The 18,756-nt window shown below is 50.6% G+C and overlaps 1 protein-coding gene across 4 annotated transcripts in view; it reads right to left on the bottom strand.

Moving 5' to 3' along the window:
* Positions 1-1,143: 1,143 nt before the first annotated feature.
* KDM5C (lysine demethylase 5C) overlaps positions 1,144-18,756 on the bottom strand; it is a 466,536-nt gene continuing 448,923 nt past the window's right edge. For all 4 annotated transcript variants that reach the window (XM_086940146.1, XM_086940145.1, XM_086940147.1 and 1 more), the window contains one exon: positions 1,144-4,346. In XM_086940146.1, the coding sequence (XP_086796272.1) occupies positions 4,341-4,346 (6 nt within the window). In that variant the 3' untranslated portion in view covers positions 1,144-4,340. The remainder of the gene's footprint in view (positions 4,347-18,756) is intronic.

Below are 18,756 nucleotides of genomic sequence, written 5' to 3'. Positions count from 1 at the left end.
GTTATCAATGCGCTTATGGGAGGAGAAGGAGGTTGTAAAAGGTATTACTTTGAGCCTAGGAGATAAGTGAGCCCTATTGGATGGACCTGGTGAAAATCAGGGTGGTGGAGGAGTATTTCAGAGTAACCAGAGAAGATAAAAACATTTAGGAACACTCATCTGGATTGCCAGGCACTCTTTCCACAGGTCTTTAAACAACCATGGTGAAATCAGTATAGATGGTAATGATAAGGATTGTGATCTTGTCTTTGACGTTGGAAGAGGCTTAGGGTTTTAGACAGCAGTGGCTTTGGCATGGACAGTAAAATAGATGGATGTGTGTTAGGTCGACTACTGTAGGGAATATTTTGACATAAAATGGTGCCTCAATGGCATCTTAGGTGGCATACCTGTAGACTGTGACCAGGCGGGTATGTTACCAATCGTCACTGTCAAGGTCCTTTACTAACAGGAGCAACACCTAATGCTCTGGTGCCTCTCTGCCTTGGATCTACCCCGAAGCAGTCTTTGGAGCAGGAGGAGGGTGCCCTGATGGAAGAATGACCTTACCTATGATCCCTTGATGATCCAGCTGCAGTTTTCTGCTGGTTTCCCCCCCAGGAGTTCCATGCAGCCTTGTCTTCTACCAGTGCTTCAGAGTTTGTCTGCAAATGTTTCCGACAGTAACTGCAGGAATATGATCTTCTGGACTGCAGATAATACAGACACTGAGAATCTGTATGGGCTTTTCATTTCCACATGATAGACAGCAAAAAAGTGAAGGCATTCGGACAGGAAAATATAGCCTTTCAAATTAGAAAAAAAACCCTGGCCACAGGTTTTAGTGTGTTTTTTTAACCAGTGTAGCCAAGTGGGTACAAGTACCATTGTGTCAAAAAATAAGGTGGAATCTGTGTCCCTGTATATTTTGGTTTAAAGGGATGAAATCACAAATCAAAATTCCTGAAAACCAAATGAGAATTCAAAGAAAGCAAGGTGTAATATTACAATCTTGAGACCAAGTGGCAGTAAGTGTACATCATGTGATCTAAAACACCAAACGCTGCGCGCTGCTCATTCAATGCAGGTCACCGCAGCACATCCTTCCCCCAGGTTCACAGAGAACGTTAGAAGCTCGCAAAGTAAAACCACAAAGCAGATTCAAAAAAACACTTCTCTATTTTATTTTCTACTCTTGAGAAAAAGGCAACTTTTTTTAACAAAGTGTTGGAACAAAGTAAATTACAAGGGAAAGGGGCAAGTCTTTAATTACAATGTGAAATACAAGTGGGGGAAAGAGGCAGAGCCTCTGAAGATCAGCACCACAGACTTTGAGAGGGTTCATGGCTTCCAGAGCAACTTAGGAAGCTAAAGACAAGTTTCCCCGATACTAAGAACCAGGACAAGAGGCCTTCCATGTGTCACTCAACCACATTTCCCCAAAACAAATGAGCTCTATGCCTTCTGTAGTTTGACCCAATTTCTCCGAACATAATGTCCTACACGGATTGTTCAATAACCACCTCTACGGTGCAGATAGACTGATATCCGACACCAACACAATCCCCCAGGTACAAGTAACTCGATCTGCACTGTGCTGCTCCTCTGGACCGTCCAATAAACACATAAAAGGTTGTTAGGATAATATTTCATGCGCCAAAGCAGGAGAGCAGGAGGCCTTCACCATTCAGTCAATCAAGGTTTGTTTATAAGAGATGAAGAGCCGGAGGAAATCTACCAGGTGACAATTCAACCTTTTACAAACCGAGAGGACACGCATAAATAATTCCACCAAGTGTCAAAGAAGCCATCACATACAATCCTTCCACCAACCTTCCCCAAAAATTATGAAAAATTAACCAGTTAATTAAAACAGCTCAACCTTGAGACAGAATCAGGACGGAGGATGCGTTTCATGAATGTGTGCAGAGTGAAAGGACAAGAGTGCCTGCTAGACGCAGAACTTCAAGGTCAAACATCCAAACAATGGGTTGAAAGTGTACGTTACGTGCCAAGGTACCAGGATACTGCAGCATATCAAAAGAGCTCACCAAGAAGCTAAAGGAAAAGAAAGGCAACAGCTGGGAGTATGCAATGGCAAGGCAAACAGTTGACCGAGCAGAGGCAGAACACAGCCGGGAAGAGCTAATGGCATTGGAAAGGGCCCAGCACAATTTACTTTACACAGGGCTGTATCAATGTGGAAGGGAAAGGACAAGCAGCAGCAGATCGGAGTCAAAAATTAAAACAAGAACTTTTGAAGATGTCCAATCCAGATTAGAAAGTCCCTGAAGGAGAGAGACAGAAGTGAGCTTTTGGAGTTTGCTGATCAATAAGGGACATACATCACCCAGCCACTCGATAAGTCAAAGGTAGCTTAACACAAAGGGGCAATGCACAGGGTGCAAGAACGTCTGGGTCTCCAGAAGCTTATTGCTGAGGCCACAGACAACAAAATGTGTATGGTCTCAACAAGGTGTGTTCAAAGACCAAGCAGGAGGGTAGGAAATAAGGAAATGAAAAGCTTTAAAAAACACAGAGCAATGAAAGATACCAACGCCATCTTCTGATCTCAAAAACAAAGAAGAGTAAGACTTTAGGGAAGTCTCTTCTACCCAACACAACCTTTAATGTTTGCAAAAGGTGGGGTAAGATCTTACTGTCAGGGGCTCATACCAGGGGGATATTCGCTTTAACTGTGAAGAGGGACATGGTACTTCTAACTAAGTTTCCACGCAATTATTAAACATTTAGCAGCTTCCCTCGGACCTTTCACGGCTACAGGCTGCCCACCAGAAGTGGAGTCTGGTTTCCAATGGAATGTTGCAAGAGAAAGAGGCGGCTAGCAAGGGCATTTCCAAAAGAGCCACTGTTGACCGTAATCTGTCAAACATTCTGGACATGGACACGGACTATAAGCCTAATAATTACAGACCAGGGCTCACATGGCCAACAGGATACAACCAGCTGTGTACTATGTCCTACAGACAGCAAGAAGCCCAATGCGTGTTGAGAACTTGCGAAACCCCAAACATCTGGCTGCCCCACACAGCGTGTACAGACCATTACTTACCCGTGGCAAGAAGATCCCCACATCACCCAGAGCACTCCAATGCAGCCAACAGATCACACCCAAACAAGACTCTAGAATACAGCCTACAGACCACAACAGATCCAAAGCTTCCGACAGACCTTACTGACTACAGCCAACCAATGCCCCTAATACAGCGTAGGGAGGACAACCAAACCCATATCCCTGACATGACCCACAGACCAAAAGTAACCTAGTGTCCTTGATACAAACGATGCAGCACTGCCAACCCAGTGTTCAGGATACGGATGACGGGGCACTACCAACCCAGTGTTCAAGACACTTTAGAGCATGATCAGTCAAATATCTGAAAAACAAATGCCTGGTCGCAACCAGCCAAACTCATGCCATGATCAAACAAATGTCCTGCAAATTCCCCAAAGGATGATTACACAACAGTCCTGGAAGAAATGCATGAACTACTGCAGAACGATGGCCTCGAATGACTTACAGGGGAAAGTTCCAGCTCTCCGGTGTCAAATGGAATAGTCCACAGTTAATGCTTCTTTAATCTCATTTCAGCACTGAATGCAGATAACACACTGTGACCCCTACCCACCTCAGTGCTACCCCCAACTCTTCCTTCCAAAGGCTGTTGAGGAAAGTCCCGCAGATGCAGGACAGTGTCAGATGAAGTGCTGCTCAGATCTAGTATTGCGGAGTTAGCTGCAGGATGAAGTCTTAACACCCTGGCACCTTTACTTAGCAGCTGTAGAGGGGAGTGTGGAGATGTTTAGTTGGTGGTAATACCTCTTGATATTACGGAAAAGGATCGGAAGCAGTTCATTTCTTCTGACATTACAATTTGCTCCAGGCAACCAACAATGGCTAGGAAGGGCCGTACCTGCACGGGTCCCACCTGCCCCATTTGTCACTTCTGAGGTATAATCTGAACTTTATGCAAAATAAACTAAAAAGGGGGCAGCCCTGATTGCCCAAACAGTTTAGACATCTTTCCTCTGAAGGTTCTGGAGATCCATGGAAGAAAGAATCTCTTGCTGTCCATTCAGGACTTCACTGCTTGCCTCTTCAACCCGACCTCTCACCAAGGAAAAAAAACCTCGAAGCATAAATAAGAAAAGAAGTTCATCCGAGGCTTGATCCCCAGTCCAGGGCCGGTGCTGCCAAAGCATCTGGACTAGCTGTTCTCCGATCCTCGTACGTCTGTAACATGACTGTGTGCAAGGTGCAAGCCTGAGTCCAGAGGGTCCCGCATGGGAAGACAGTGCGCGGGGACGCCGGATAGTAGATTGTGTCAAAGTACTCTCTGTCACAACTGCAGCAGAGGAAGAAGATAAGCAGAGCAACAAGGAGAGAAAGGGGAACAGCACATTGGAATGGATTGAAGGTTAGTTAGGCAAAAGGCGTAAAGAAACACCAGAATAAGAGTCAACAATGGGCAGTATGGTAGGAAGGAACGTAGGATAAATGTAAGATGCAAAAAAGAAGAAAGCAAAAGCAATGGAAAAAGGCAAGCACAGAACACCAGTTAACCAGTGCATGAGAAAAGGATGACGAGACAGTAAAAATAGAGTTGGAGGATGGAGGATGGGAGATGGGTACAGGGATGAAGAATGAGGAAGTGAAAGGACAGAGGAACAGTGAGTTGATAAAATGGAGAAGAGAAGATGGGGGTGAGGTGGACATGAGGAATAGAAGATAGAGAGTGGAGGGTGTCGGGGAAGGAATGCAGAATAGAAAGGATATATTGAGAAAGAGGAAAAAAAAAAACATTGTTAACGCAGAACTCTGGGCAGATTTCTTCAACATTTAGACTTTGACCACTCACTCATGTACCCAATCCTCTAATACAACTCCATGAGTGGAAGAGCTCACCCTTCCTGCACACTAGTCACTCACTGCCAAGGCACATTCCGAGCCCTACAATTATCACAACAGGATTTTACTGCTATTGGTAACACTGACCGAGGTCCTGCAGATTTTTTCCTCACATGTGAACCCTTCCAGGCGCCAGTTCTGGAATCGAACTTCTTCCATAGCAGAGGACTAGAACCTTGTGGTGCTCGTCAACAGCGAGGAAGGAATCCGCCTCCAGGTGCGACACAGGCACAGTATAAGACACCCATATATATTTATGAAAATATACATGGAACATCTAAAACAGTCCTAATAAATGCACATTCACAAATGTATTAAAACAGTGCAAATGCCAAATTCCAGGTTATTTCCAAAGCAGAGGTTAGTGACAGGTCGCAGGGTCCGACTACTTTACGCATGGAAACAACTCTCAAAATAGTCACCATGCTACTTCAATACGTGTTCTTTTAATCCACAAATTTAGCCTCTTGCATCTTGGTTTTGCATATGCACAAGCCATATATGCAAATGTGCAGAATGTAAGATGCTATTTATTACAATTGTATAGCGCAGGGAAGGGTCGCCATGACTCGTGACCACTGCATCTCCCACAACAAAACAATGCCACGAAACCTTATATTGCGCTCCCTAGAACTCCAGCTGTTCTCTGCACGTTCGCCATCAATAGAGTAAAGTGATCGATCCATCTGAAGAAGCCAAGACAGACTTCAAAGGTCGCGCCGTACCCAGCTGAAAACCAATCGAAGTCGTTGAGACTCAAGTGACCGCCTTTGGAACGGGATAGCGCTTGACCATAATATTGCAGTCAAAATATTGTGACAAAATTAGAGCACAAAACAATTATGGCAAATGTAACTTTCTATCTAGGTTTGGTTCCAGACAGGTGAAGATGGGTGTCTTGGAGGAATCACTCGTTTGAGTCCCTCCATAAAAGCTTTAATAGCAGGTACTCTAAAGAGTGAAAGGTGTTGCCTGTTTTGAAGATAAGCTGCCACCGCAGCTAAATGTATACGTATAGAACTGTAGGCTAGATTGCATCTATGGAAATGTAACCGGTAACATATGATGTTTTGAGTAGAGGCATCTAGCGGATTTAGGTCATTATTGGTACAATAGATGACAAATCGTTTCCACTTCGCCGCATAGCATGCTCTGGTTGTAGGTCTTCTTGCCTCCTTGATAATATTCATACAGTCAGGAGGCAAGTTCAGGTAACCAAACTCTAGGACTTCAGGAGCCAGATCGCAAGGTTCAACTGTTGCGGATCTGGGTGCTGAATGTCTCCATGGCTCTGCGTTAAAAGACTGGGTGTTAATCGCAGCCTTTGATGAGGCACCACGGAAAGTTCTAGGAACGTGGTGTACCACGGTTGCCTCGCCCACGTTGGAGCAACTAGGATGAGTGTCATGGAGTGTTGTCGCAGTTTGTGTGCCACTAGTGGTATGAGCGGTGCTGGAGGAAAAGCGTAGGCAAACCTGCCTGACCAGTTCATCCATATCGCATTGCCCTGAGACTGCGGATGTGGAAATCTGGCGGCGAAGCTTTGGCATTTTGCGTTTTCCCTTGTGGCGAACAGGTCTACCTCTGGGTGACCCCACTGCTGGAAGTACGGTTGTAGCACTGAGGGATGTATCTCCCACTCGTGCTTCTGGTGGCTGTGCCTGCTGAGCAGATCCGCCATCCGGTTGTCCCTGCCTGGGAGGTGTTCCGCCATGAGGAAGATGTTCCTCTGAATGGCCCACTTCCACATGCTTTGCGCTAGATGTGACAACTGTGGAGAGGGTGTCCCTCCCTGCTTCTGTATGTAGTACATGGCAGTCATGTTGTCCGTCCGGATCAACACAACTTTATTGCACAGATGTACCTTGAACGCCTTCATTGCCATGAAGATCGCCATCAGTTCCAGAAGGTTGATGTGCATCTTCCTTTGCTGTGTCGTCCATAGTCCCTGCACTGTGTAATGGAGGACATGCGATCCCCAGCCCAGGAGAGATGCGTCCGTCGTCAGCACTATTTGTGGTACAGGCTCTTGGAACGGTCGTCCCCTGCAAAGGTTTGTGAGTTCCACCAATGCAGAGAGTTGTATGCACGACTGGTCACCAACACTAGGTCTTTTAATTGCCCTTGAGCCTGGTTCCACTGCCGTGCTAAGCACTCCTGAAGCGGACGCATGTGTAGTCTCGCGTGAGGGACTATGAAGATGCAGGAGGCCATCATGCCTATCAACTGCATAAACACCTGTGCTGGGAGCGAGTGTTGGGGTCTGAATCTCTGAATCAGTAATTGAATACTGTTGATTCTTGCTGAGTTTGGCTGTGCCTTTGCTACCAGAGTGTCTATCGTCGCTCCTAGGTACTGTTGTACGTGAGCGGGTTGTAGATGAGACTTTGCGTAGTTTAATGAGAATCAGCGGCTGTGCGGGAGGTGAATAGTGCGAGACATGTGGCTGGCACATTACTGGACTAACTTTGCTTGGATGAGCGAGTCGTCCAGATAGGGGTAGACGTGGACAATGTTTCGCCTCAGGTGTGCCGCCACTGTTGCTAGGCACTTGGTAAATACCCTGGGGGCTGTTGTCACCCCGAAAGGTAGTACCTTGAACTGGTAGTGTTGATTTTGTATAGTAAACCTGAGATACTTCCTGTGTGCAGGATGTATTGGTATGTGGAAATACGCGTCTTTTAGGTTTAGTGTTGCGAGGAAGTCTCCCTGAGTGAGCAATGGCAGAACCTGTTGTAAAGTGAGCATGTGAAAATGTTCTGATAAGATGTATTGGTTTAGGGGCCTGAGATCCGGTATTGGCCTGAGAGACCCGTCCTTTTTGGGGATTAAGAAGTACAGCGAGTATACCCCTGTACCCTGTTCTTGTATGGGGACGAGTTCTATGGCCCCTTTTTGCAGCATGCTGACAACTTCTTGCTGCAATAAGTCTATGTGCTCTGCGGACATAGGACGGTGTCTTGGGGGTATGTTGGGTGGAGTGGAAGTTCGCTCTAGACAATAGCCGTACTGAATAAGTTGTCTCACCCACCTGTCGAACAAGTTACTTACCTTCGGTAACGATATATCTGTAAGAAACATTAGTTAGTGTTAGATTCCTTACCTTAGAATATCCCCAGGCGTCAGTCTGGATCCGGAAACTTTTGCGTAGCAGTACCCCTGCGCGTCGGTAGGCGTCGTCTGCAGGCGTCCCCTGCGGCTCCGCGTCCGTCGTAGGCGTCGTGCGCCGTGATGACGTCGCTGGAGTATATAGACGCCGCCTCCGCGCGCTGACGTCAGTTCTTTGTACACAGCTTTTCCGCGCCAGGAGACGCAGAGCCATGAGAGAACCAACACTGGTGCCATGTAAAAACTAGGGCCCTGAAAGGGATGTCCTTAACCCTAGGTATCAGTTCGCAGAACGGGGAGGATGGGTGGGTTCGGTAAGGAATCTAACACTAACTAATGTTTCTTACAGATATATCGTCACCGAAGGTAAGTAACTTGTTCATCTGAAAGAAACACGTTAGTGTTAGATTCCTTACCTTAGAATATATACCCCAGCAATACCAACCCCGGTGGTGGGTCTGCGAACCAATACAATACTACACCAGAAAGTCCTGGAGGACAGAACGGCCAAAGAAGCCATCCCTCCGGACTTGACTGTCCAGGCAGTAGTGCCTCGCAAAGGTGTGCAGCGAGGCCCACGTAGCCGCTTGGCAAATGTCCTGCAAGGGGACTCCCCGGCCCAGGGCAGTGGTAGCCGCCGTGGCCCGAGTGGAATGGGCCCTCAGCCCAACAGGAGGCTCCTTCCGAGCCAAAGAGTAGCACGCTTTGATGCAGAGAACGACCCATCGAGAGATGGTCCGTTTACAGACCGCCCGTCCCTTCTTCGCACCCACGTAGCCAACAAACAGTTGGTCATCCACCCGGAACTGGCGTGTGCGATCCATGTAAAATGAAAGCGCACGTTTTGGGTCCAGACGATGGAGCCGCTCTTCATCCTTTGAAGGATGCGGAGGCGGGAAGAAGGAAGGGAGGGTGATGGACTGCCCGATGTGAAAGGCCGAAATAACCTTGGGCAGGAAAGAAGGTCTAGTCCTAAGAACCACCTTGTCAGGATGAATGGACAGGAAAAGAGGTTGGACAGAAAGAGCCTGGAGCTCACTCACCCTCCTGGCAGAGGTGATGGCAACCAGGAAAGCCGTCTTTAAAGTCAGGAGACTGAGAGGGCAAGAATGAAGGGGCTCAAAGGGAGCACACATCAGAAAAGTTAGAACCAGGTTCAAATCCCACTGAGGCATCACAAACGGAACAGGTGGAAACATGCGAGTGATGCCTTTCAAGAATCGAGTTACAATCGGGGATTTGAACAAAGAAGGCTGATCAGGAAGCCTCAAAAAGGCTGAAAGGGCAGAAAGGTAGCCCTTGATAGTGCCCAGAGCAGAGCCCTGCTGGGCAAGAGAAAGAAGAAACAGAAGAACCTCCGAAAGAGGGGCAGAAAGAGGATCCACAGCCTTTGCTGTGCACCATGCCACAAATCTGTTCCACCGACAGGCGTATACCGACTTAGTGGAGGGACGCCTGGCTGCCAGAACAACATCACAGACTTCAGGAGGCAAGTCAAATGGCCTCAACTGCCGCCGCTCAATCTCCAAGCATGGAGGTGGAGACTGGACAGGTTCGGGTGGAGGACCGTCCCCTGCTGCTGCGACAGAAGGTCCTCCTGAAGGGGCAGGCGGATCGGGGGACCGACTGACATGCTGAGTAGCTCGGGATACCAGTATCTTCGAGCCCAGTCCGGAGCCACAAGGATAACTTGGGCCCGGTCGCGCCTGATCTTCTTCAGCACTCTGGGCAGAAGTGGTATAGGCGGAAAGGCGTATAACAGACCGCAACTCCACTCGCGCCGAAAGGCGTCGCCGTGCGAGTGCCGTCTTGGAAACTCCAACGCGCAGAACTGATGACATTGCGCGTTCTCTTCGGTGGCGAATAGATCTAACCAAGGCTCTCCCCATTGCAGAAAGATGCCTTGCGCCACGTCCGAGTTCAGACGCCATTCGTGATCCATCGAGCACCGACGGCTGAGTTCGTCCGCCCTGGCGTTCAGAGAACCTGCCAGGTGTTGAACCGTCAGAGTCACGCCCTGACGTTCCAGCCATTGCCAGAGGCGCAGAGCCTCCTGGCAAAGGGTCCACGACCCCACACCGCCCTATTTGTTGCCGTACCACATGGCGGTGGTGTTGTCGGTGAACACCTGCACTACACTCCCGTTGACAAAGGGGAGGAATGCCTTCAGTGCCAGACGAATCGCCCGCAGCTCCAACAGATTGATATGGAGCCGGGACTCCGCCGGAGACCAGATGCCTCTGATCTCTGCCTCTCCCAAGTGGCCACCCCAGCCCTGGAGGGACGCGTCCGTCACGACAACGTGCTCCGGTTGGGGAAGGGAGAGGGACTTGCCCTTGACCCAATCGCGGTCCGTAAGCCACCACTGCAGTTGTCTCGCAGTGCCCTCCGAGATCAATACGTGGTCGGACAAGTTGCCCTGATGCTGGGCCCACTGAAACTTCAGGTCCCACTGCAGAGCCCGCATCCGCCACCGGGCGTGATGCACCAGAAGGATGCAGGAAGCCATCAGTCCCAGCAGCCGCAGCGTCAACCTGACCGAAACCCGGGATAGCGGCTGAAAGATGGGAATCAAAGCCTGAATATCCCGAACCCGCCGTTCCGGAGGATAAACCCGGAACTGCGCCGAGTCCAGAACCGCTCCGATGAAAAGGAGCTTTTGAGAGGGACACAGGTGTGATTTCGGCACATTGATGGAGAACCCCAGGTCGTGCAAGAGGTCTGCCGTCATCTGAAGGTGGTGGACGACTGTCTGGGGCGAGCCCGCCTTCAACAACCAGTCGTCTAGGTAGGGGGAAGACTGAAACCCCCAACCTGCGCAGATGGGCTGCGACCACCGCCATCACCTTTGTGAACACCCGTGGGGCGCTGGTAAGGCCGAAGGGAAGCACGATAAACTGAAAATGCTCCTGGCCTACCGTGAACCGCAGGTAACGCCGGTGGGCCGGCAGGACGGGGATGTGAAAATAGGCGTTCTGCAAGTCCAACGCTACCATCCAGTCTTGTGGGTCTAGAGCAGCCAAGACCTGAGCTAACGTCAACATCTTGAACTTCTCCTTCCGGAGGAAGCCGTTGACGTTCCTTAGATCCAAGATAGGACGTAGGCCCCCCTTGTCCTTCTTGGGCACCAGAAAGTAGTGGGAATAACAACCACGCCCTACTTCTGGCCCAGGAACGCGCTCGATGGCCCCCTTGGCCAAGAGGGCCGTAACTTCCTCCTGCAGAAGTGTCAAGTGGTCCCCCGACACACGGTGGTTCTGCGGTGGCATGGCTGGAGGAGAGGTCTCGAAGGGGAGGGAGTAGCCCCTTCGGACGATTTGCAGCACCCACCTGTCCGAAGTGATCGTGCGCCAGTGAGCGTGGTGATGGCGAACCCTGCCACCCACTGGCGTCACATGGGGCCGAAAGCACGGACTAGGAGGATTTTGGGGTAGATGCTGCGGGGGGAGGTGTGGTCTGACCCCGCCGTTGTCCCCGACCGCCACCACAGCGGTTTCCACGGCCGCCACCGCGTTGAAAGGATTGTTGCGGCGCGTGGCTGGCAGCACGTGTGGGGGCGCCCCTTCCTTGGCCACGAAAGGGACGAAACGAACCCGTTTGCTGACGCTGGGTCGAGAGACCCAAGGACTTGGCCGTGACCCTGGAGTCCTTGAAGCGTTCCAGCGCGTGGTCCGCCTTGTCACCGAAGAGGTGACAGCCATCGAACGGCATGTCCATCAAGGTATTCTGGACATCTGCCGAAAAATTGGCGGATCTCAGCCAGGCGTGGCGACGAATCGCCACCGTCGTGGACATAGCTCTGCCCAGCGAGTCGGTCGTATCAAGACCACACCGTATCGAATATTTCGCGGCATCTCGGCCCTCAGCCACAGCCTGACCGAGTTTTGCCCGCACCTCCATGGGGCATTCTGGCAGCAGTTCCGCGACCGTATCCCACACAGAGTGGGTGTAGCGGCCCAAGAGGCAAGCGGTGTTGCAAGACCGCAGGCCCAAACTAATGGACGAGAAGACCTTCTTGCCAAATTGGTCATACCTCTTGGATTCCCGGTCGGGCGGGGCCGACGGGAATGCGGACTGGGAGGTCGAGGCCTGGATCACCAGACTCTCAGGAGTGGGGTGGGTAGACAGGAACTTGGGGTCGTCCGGACAAGGACGGTGGCGCCTGGCCACGTTCTGATCAACAGGCGGACCTGAAGCGGGCCTGGACCACGTGCCCAATAGAACGTCTGACAAGGCTTCATTAAACGGCAGCAGTGGCTCCTGTGGGCATGACTGATGTTTGAAGACCTCGGTGAGGATGTTAGGCCTCACGGCTGCGACGGGGAGCTCAAGGTGTAAGGCCTTGGCAGCCCTCATCAGCACCACAGAATATGCAGCTCCCTCCACCGATGCCACGGAAGGAGGAGAGATCAAACCAGGGTTAGGAGAGTCGTCCAGACCACTGGCATCCCCCAAGTCACCTGTCCAGTCCGGGTCATACTGGCACTCGCGTGACAGAGGGTCCTCGGACCCCTCCCAACCTTCACCGAACTCTTCATCTTCTCCGTATTCGGAGTCAACGATGTAGACCGGCTCCTCGGGGTTCAAGGGCCCCATCGGCGCCGGAACCGGCGTCGAGCGACGCCCGTCCGGCTCCGCGTCCGGCGTCGGTGAAGGTAAGGGGACGGCGCCGCCCGGAGCCGGCGTCGGAACCCTGCTGCCGGCCGGAGCCGGCACCGGAGAACCGGCGCCGCGCGGGGACGGCGCCGGGGGTAACCCCGATGGTAACGGCGCCGGAGAGGCCGGAAGGCCAGCCGGCGTCGAACCCGAAGGCCCTTGCGGCGCCGGGGTCGGAGCCGTCGGCGGCGCCGGAGCCGTCGGCGGCGCCAAGGCAGGGACACCCGAACCGCCAGGGCCCCCAGACGGTAGCACTGGGCCCGAAGGCACCGTAGGCCCCGTCGGAGAACCGAGCGCCCTCATGGCCATGAGGAACGCCTCGATCTCCTCAGGCGTCGAGCCGTGCCCAGGGACCGGAGGGTATGAGGCAGGCCGCGCCGGCGACTCTCGCGGAGCCGCGGGGTTGGGGTCACCCGAGCCCCCGGCCGCATCGCGCGGGAGTCGGGGGTACGATGACGACGCCCCGACTTCTTGTGCTTCCTACCTGATGAGCCTGACGAGTGGTGTCGACTTCCGGAACGCTCGGCGCGGCTCCGCGACCGCTCCCTCGAACGCTCTCTCGACCTCCGGCCGGACCGGGACCGCTCCCGGTCCCGACGTGGGGCCGACACCCGGAGCTCCAGTAGCTTGCGGGACCGCTCCCGCCTAGCCTTGTTGGTGAGGGCCCGGCAGTCGACGCAGGAGTCCACGTCGTGGTCGGGGCCCAGACACCGGAGACAGAGGCGGTGATGGTCTGTGACCGACATCGTGCGCTCACAGTCATCACAGTGCTTGAACCCAGGCATCCTATCAGGCACAAAGAGAGAAATAACTATCGAAAAACTTGGTCAAAAGACCGGAGTACTGCTCTTCAGATCTGCGTCCACTGGCGCGGAAAAAAGAAGAACTGACGTCAGCGCGCGGAGGCGGCGTCTATATACTCCAGCGACGTCATCACGGCGCACGACGCCGACGACGGACGCGGAGCCGCAGGGGACGCCTGCAGACGACGCCTACCGACGCGCAGGGGTACTGCTACGCAAAAGTTTCCGGATCCAGACTGACGCCTGGGGATATTCTAAGGTAAGGAATCTAACACTAACGTGTTTCTTTCAGATTGTGGTAATGCTTTCCCAGACTGGCAGGAACTGTTGTAATCGCCCCCCGACCGGTGTAACATGGTCGGGGGGCAGTGACAAGGCGTCACTGTTTAGTATTGTCGGAGGATCTGGTGTGGTTATTCCCCCGTACTCTGCCTTTGCTGCTGTTGCCACTGTATCCACCTCTATTATTTTTATTATAGGTGGTCTGCGTGCTCCCATTATTGTATGGTATCTGTTGTGATGCCTGGCCTCGTGTAGCTCCTCGGTTACTGGAGCGACGAAAGGAACCTCCTCTGAACTGTTAGGACTGCAAGGCACCCATAGACTTGGCTGTCTCTGTGTCTTTTTTAATCTTTTCTAAGATTGTGTCCACATCAGGGCCAAATAAAAAATTAGGGTTCACAGTCTGATTCCGTAATGTAGTTTGAATCTCAGGTTTGAACCCAGGGACGCATAACCAAGCATGTCTCCTGAGCATGACACTTGTGTTGATGGCCCTGGCTGCGGTTCTGCTGAGTCTAGCGCACATTTAATGGATGCGTTGGATATGAGTTTACCCTCCTGGACTAGCATTTCTGCTCCCTCCTTGTAAGCCTCAGGCAAATGTTGTAGCAGTTGCTCTAGAGTGTCATAATGCGCCCTATCGTATCTGGCTAATAGGGCCTGTGTATTAGAAATTCTCCAGATATTAGCTGCTTGATCAGCCACCCTTTTCCCAGAAGCTTCTAATACTTTAGATTCTTTGTCTGGAGGAGGAGCATCACCCGTAGTTTGTGAGTTGTCGCGCTTACGAGCATTTGAGACCACCAAAGAGTCTAACGGCAGCTGTCCCTTAATATATGTAGGGTCCACAGGCGCCAGTCTGTATTTTCGTTCAATTCTGGGGTTAATAACCCTTGCTCTAGTGGTTTCTTTGAAAATGTCCCCTGCGTGTTTAAGGACACCTTTTAGCATTGGCAAAGTCTTTACAGATTTTTCTGAAGTGGAGAAAGTGTCAAACAGGAAGTCCTCTTCAACTGGGTCAGCATGCATGTCCACATCATGATTTTGTGCTGCCCTTTCAATTAAAGCGTTGAACGCAGCTGTATCCTCTGCTGGTGAAGTTTTTACAGGATAAGAGGGAGTATCAGGAATAGTCTGTGATTCCCCCTGGTAGCAGGGTCTGTCCAGGCTGGAGTCTGTTCATCCTGATCAGTGTCCGCAGGGTAATTATATTGTTCATCATCGTCAGACCCCATATCCTCAGTAGTGGGTGGGGGTGAGTACGCAGAAGTGTCCTAGCCATGGTACCTCACAGTCTCAAAAAGGACAGGTTATGTAGCAGAACCCCTTTTCTTTTTGAGTGGAATTTTGTATGATTCCAGAGGATTTTCCGACCTGATCTTCCTTTGATAGATAGTAAGTCTACCACATTCGGAGTCGATATGTAGCTTTGACTGGTCATCGTATGAGGGCTCTTGGTACATAACGTCCTCTTCCAGAGGATGACTCCTTTTTCCGCAATGACACCTGTTTGGGTGTTTCGACTCCAGGTTTTGGATCAAGCGCCTTGGGGCATGCAGTCGGTGGCAGTCCGAATTTTATCGGTGGCATAGTGTCTTTAGACAGACTGACCACCTTTGACGCCGGCGTCGATGTAGGCCCGACCGACTTCGCCTTTTCACCAAGAAGCCTTTGGTCCTGCGTTGACTTCGGTGCTTGTGGCGTCGGAGGCGCGCTCTTCTGCCTCGACGTGGTCCTTTGAGGTGCCTTTGGATTTCGACTCGAGGCCTTTGACCAGCTGTGGCCTGTCAACCTGATGCTTCGGATCGAGGACCTTCCGAGACTAGAGTCCCTTGTTTGTGTCGTTGTCCGTCGACTTCTTCGGATCAACGGTCTTGGTGTTAATGGCGGACTTCAGCGCACCGATCTTCGGTTCGACACTTTTCACTTTTGACCCCGCAGGGTCATCAACACCCTTTTTCTTCGTCGACTCCGATGGGTTTGAGCCCTTCGACCTGAAGACTGTTTTCAGCAGTTTCGGTTTTGATTTTGAGTCGATGGCTTTCGGTTCGAGTAGTTGAACCGATGGCTCATGTGATGTATTCTTAGCCTGGCCTTGACGCGGGGCTATAGAATGTTTTCATGATCTTGGCTAAGGCCTTCCGGCGATGCCTCGACCTGAGCCCTTGGAAGTCTGAGTGTCTGTTTCAGGCCCGTACCCACTGTTGGGTTCGGTTCTTCGCTCGAGTCGTCATCAAAGGCTCCGATGGCGGATACTTCGTCCCTTACCTAGACGACGTTTTCATCTTCGACGTGGTCTTAGTCGTCTTCATAATGGGTGGAGTCATGCTCCGAACCGGGATCCGACTGCTGGTTGGAATCCTCTGTCTCGACGACCTCATCGTCGTCTTCGAAGATATTCACCGGGTCGGGCGCTGGCTTCGACATAGTTTGCCTCGCTGCGCGTCAGAGTCTCAGCGTCTTCTTCGGCCTGAATCGAGAACAAAGCTAGACAGTTGTTCTCATCGTGCTCTGGTGATAAGTATGTGTTGCACACCGGGTGTACATCGATGTGCGGGTCCTTAGAGTTACAGAGGGAGCATCGTTTGAACGGGCTCCGTTCCATCGACGATCGGGGCTCCGGTGTCGAAAAGGCCACGCGGCTCTCTTCGACGTCCTGCTTAAGAATAACTGGAACAAGAACTCGGCATCCAAACCCAATGGCGGAAAAAAACTATCTGAGGATGGAGAGGATGGAGAGGATGCCCATGCGTACTGTAGTCCGGGGGAGGAGCCACCTATCTCGTGATACTTCGAAGACTCTTCCAAGACAACAATGTGCAATCATCCGGACCCAACACTAGGCGGCGATCTATGCACAGATATGAATTCAGCAGCCCACATGCTTTGAACATATTTTTATCTCCAAAAATCGTTTTAAAAATGGAGAACTATGAGGCTGTGTTATAACCAAAATATGTATATACTTCTGTATGAACTGACTTTTTTCCATGAATTATTAAATTAATACAACATTTCTAACTTTTTAAAGTAATATTAATTATAGAATTGGGAGAATGGAAAATGTTACTTCCCCTGCACTGTCTGCGGCATGTAGTGCTGTAGATTCACCTTCGCATAAGTCTGCCATCTAGTGATGGGCTTGGGTGAGTGCAGGTTGTTCTTCGAAGAAGTCTTTCAAGTCGCACGGTAGTGTGACTCTTGCGGAGGAAACGCGTTGGCATAAACTCCTTTGTTGTATTGTTCTCCTGCATGACGGGTGAGGATAGAACGTGTCGTATAAAGAAGTGGCCACGCGAAAAGAGTTTTGTGAAGCGAACTAACAAGGACAGCTGTCCGGGGAGGAGGGTGGGTGCAAGTGAATCTACAGTCTACACGCCACAATCAGATGCTTTCTGGGTAAGTAACATTTTCCGTTCGAGGCATGTGTGCTGTAGATACAAATGCTTAGCACAGACTGTAAGCAGTCCTCCTCCATAAGCGGTGGATAACCTGTGGGACTTACACTTGTTTGAAATGGTGTCCGTAGGACTGCTTGACCGACTGCTTGCTGGCAGGCCAGTACATCTACCAACAAATGTTTTGTAAATTTATGCGGGGTAGACCATGTAGCTGCTTTGAATCGGTCAGCTATAGGCAGGTTTCTTAGGCCATTGAAGCCTTTTTTTTTTGCAAGCAGAGTGAGCTCTACGAGGTATGGGTAATATCATTTTTCTTCAGCACTTAATCCATTGTGCAAAGCCAGATTTACAAATGGCTCCTTATTCAGGTTTTGAGAAGGCGAGAAATAGTTTGTGTCTTTCTAAATGATTTATCCTGTCAATATAATCCATGAGACCCCTGCATGTTCAAGGGATGGGCAGCCCTTCCTGCAACGGAGTTGCGTTGGGGAAAAAAAGACAGGCAGTTCAAAAGATTAAGATGGAATTGTGAGACCACCTTAGGAAGAAATGTGGGGTTGGTGCAAAGTAAGGACTTTCTCAAATGTCGCACTGTGGATAACCCACTGTCTGACTGCGAAAGTCTGGAATTCGCTATTTCCTTCTCCCCTACCTGTACACTCTCGGGCATCCTACTTTATCGTCCACCAGGCTCCTGCAATAACTTTTGTAATGCCCTTCTTGAAAAAATTTCTCACCCTAGCAGTACCTCTTCGAATTTCTCCATTATCGGGGATTTTAATATTCATATTGATGACCCTGAGGCACTGATTCTGCAAAATTTTTTGGAGGGAATGGGGACTTTAGCATTGAAACAAATTGTGGAGGGAGCCACTCACTCTGCTGGCCATCTAATTGACCATTTTTACACCAATCTCACTGACATGCAGTGGAAGGAGTCGTTACCTATCCCATGGTCAGACCACGCACTTCTATCATTTGCATGGACGCCCATGGATGCTGTCCATCCTTTTACAACTACAGCCAAGACTGGTCGGACTTGGTCAAAACTGCCTGTGTCAAAGTTAACAACTGTTTTAAAAGACTCCATTCCGTTAATTAAGAAGGATAATCAGATTGAAGCTTACAGTTCCTTTAATAAGTGGCTAGAGTCCTCTCTTGACCTCACTCTCCCTAAACACAAAATAGTGCACCGTGGAGGTTCCAATAAAATGCACTGGTATACTGCAGAACTGAAATGTCTCAAACGGAACTGTAAGAGGCTAGAGAGGAAGTGGAGAAAGAACTTCACCCCAGAGGATAAAGCGGAATACAGAGCTACTCTTAGGCACTATAAGACCCAACTAAAATTAGCCCAAGCCTCTTATTACCAGCTTCAGATATCTAAAAGCGCTAACTCCCCTAGGGAAATGTACAAAATCTTCAAGTCTCTGGTAACTCCGCCTTGTCCCTTGAATGAAGCGGCCGATCCCCTAAAACGGTGCGAGGAGTTAGCCAATTTTTTTAGCTCAAAGGTTGCTACCATCTACTCCTCCTTCTGTGCGAAGGAAGCTACAAATGATCTTGGACACTCCATTGAGCTCACCACTCGATTGAT

The sequence above is a fragment of the Lissotriton vulgaris genome, chromosome 10, assembly GCF_964263255.1.
Source record: "Lissotriton vulgaris chromosome 10, aLisVul1.2, whole genome shotgun sequence".
Classification (NCBI taxonomy): Eukaryota; Metazoa; Chordata; class Amphibia; order Caudata; family Salamandridae; genus Lissotriton; species Lissotriton vulgaris.
The sequence above is the reverse complement of the archived record's forward strand: the minus strand, read 5'-3'. Positions and strand labels throughout refer to the sequence as shown.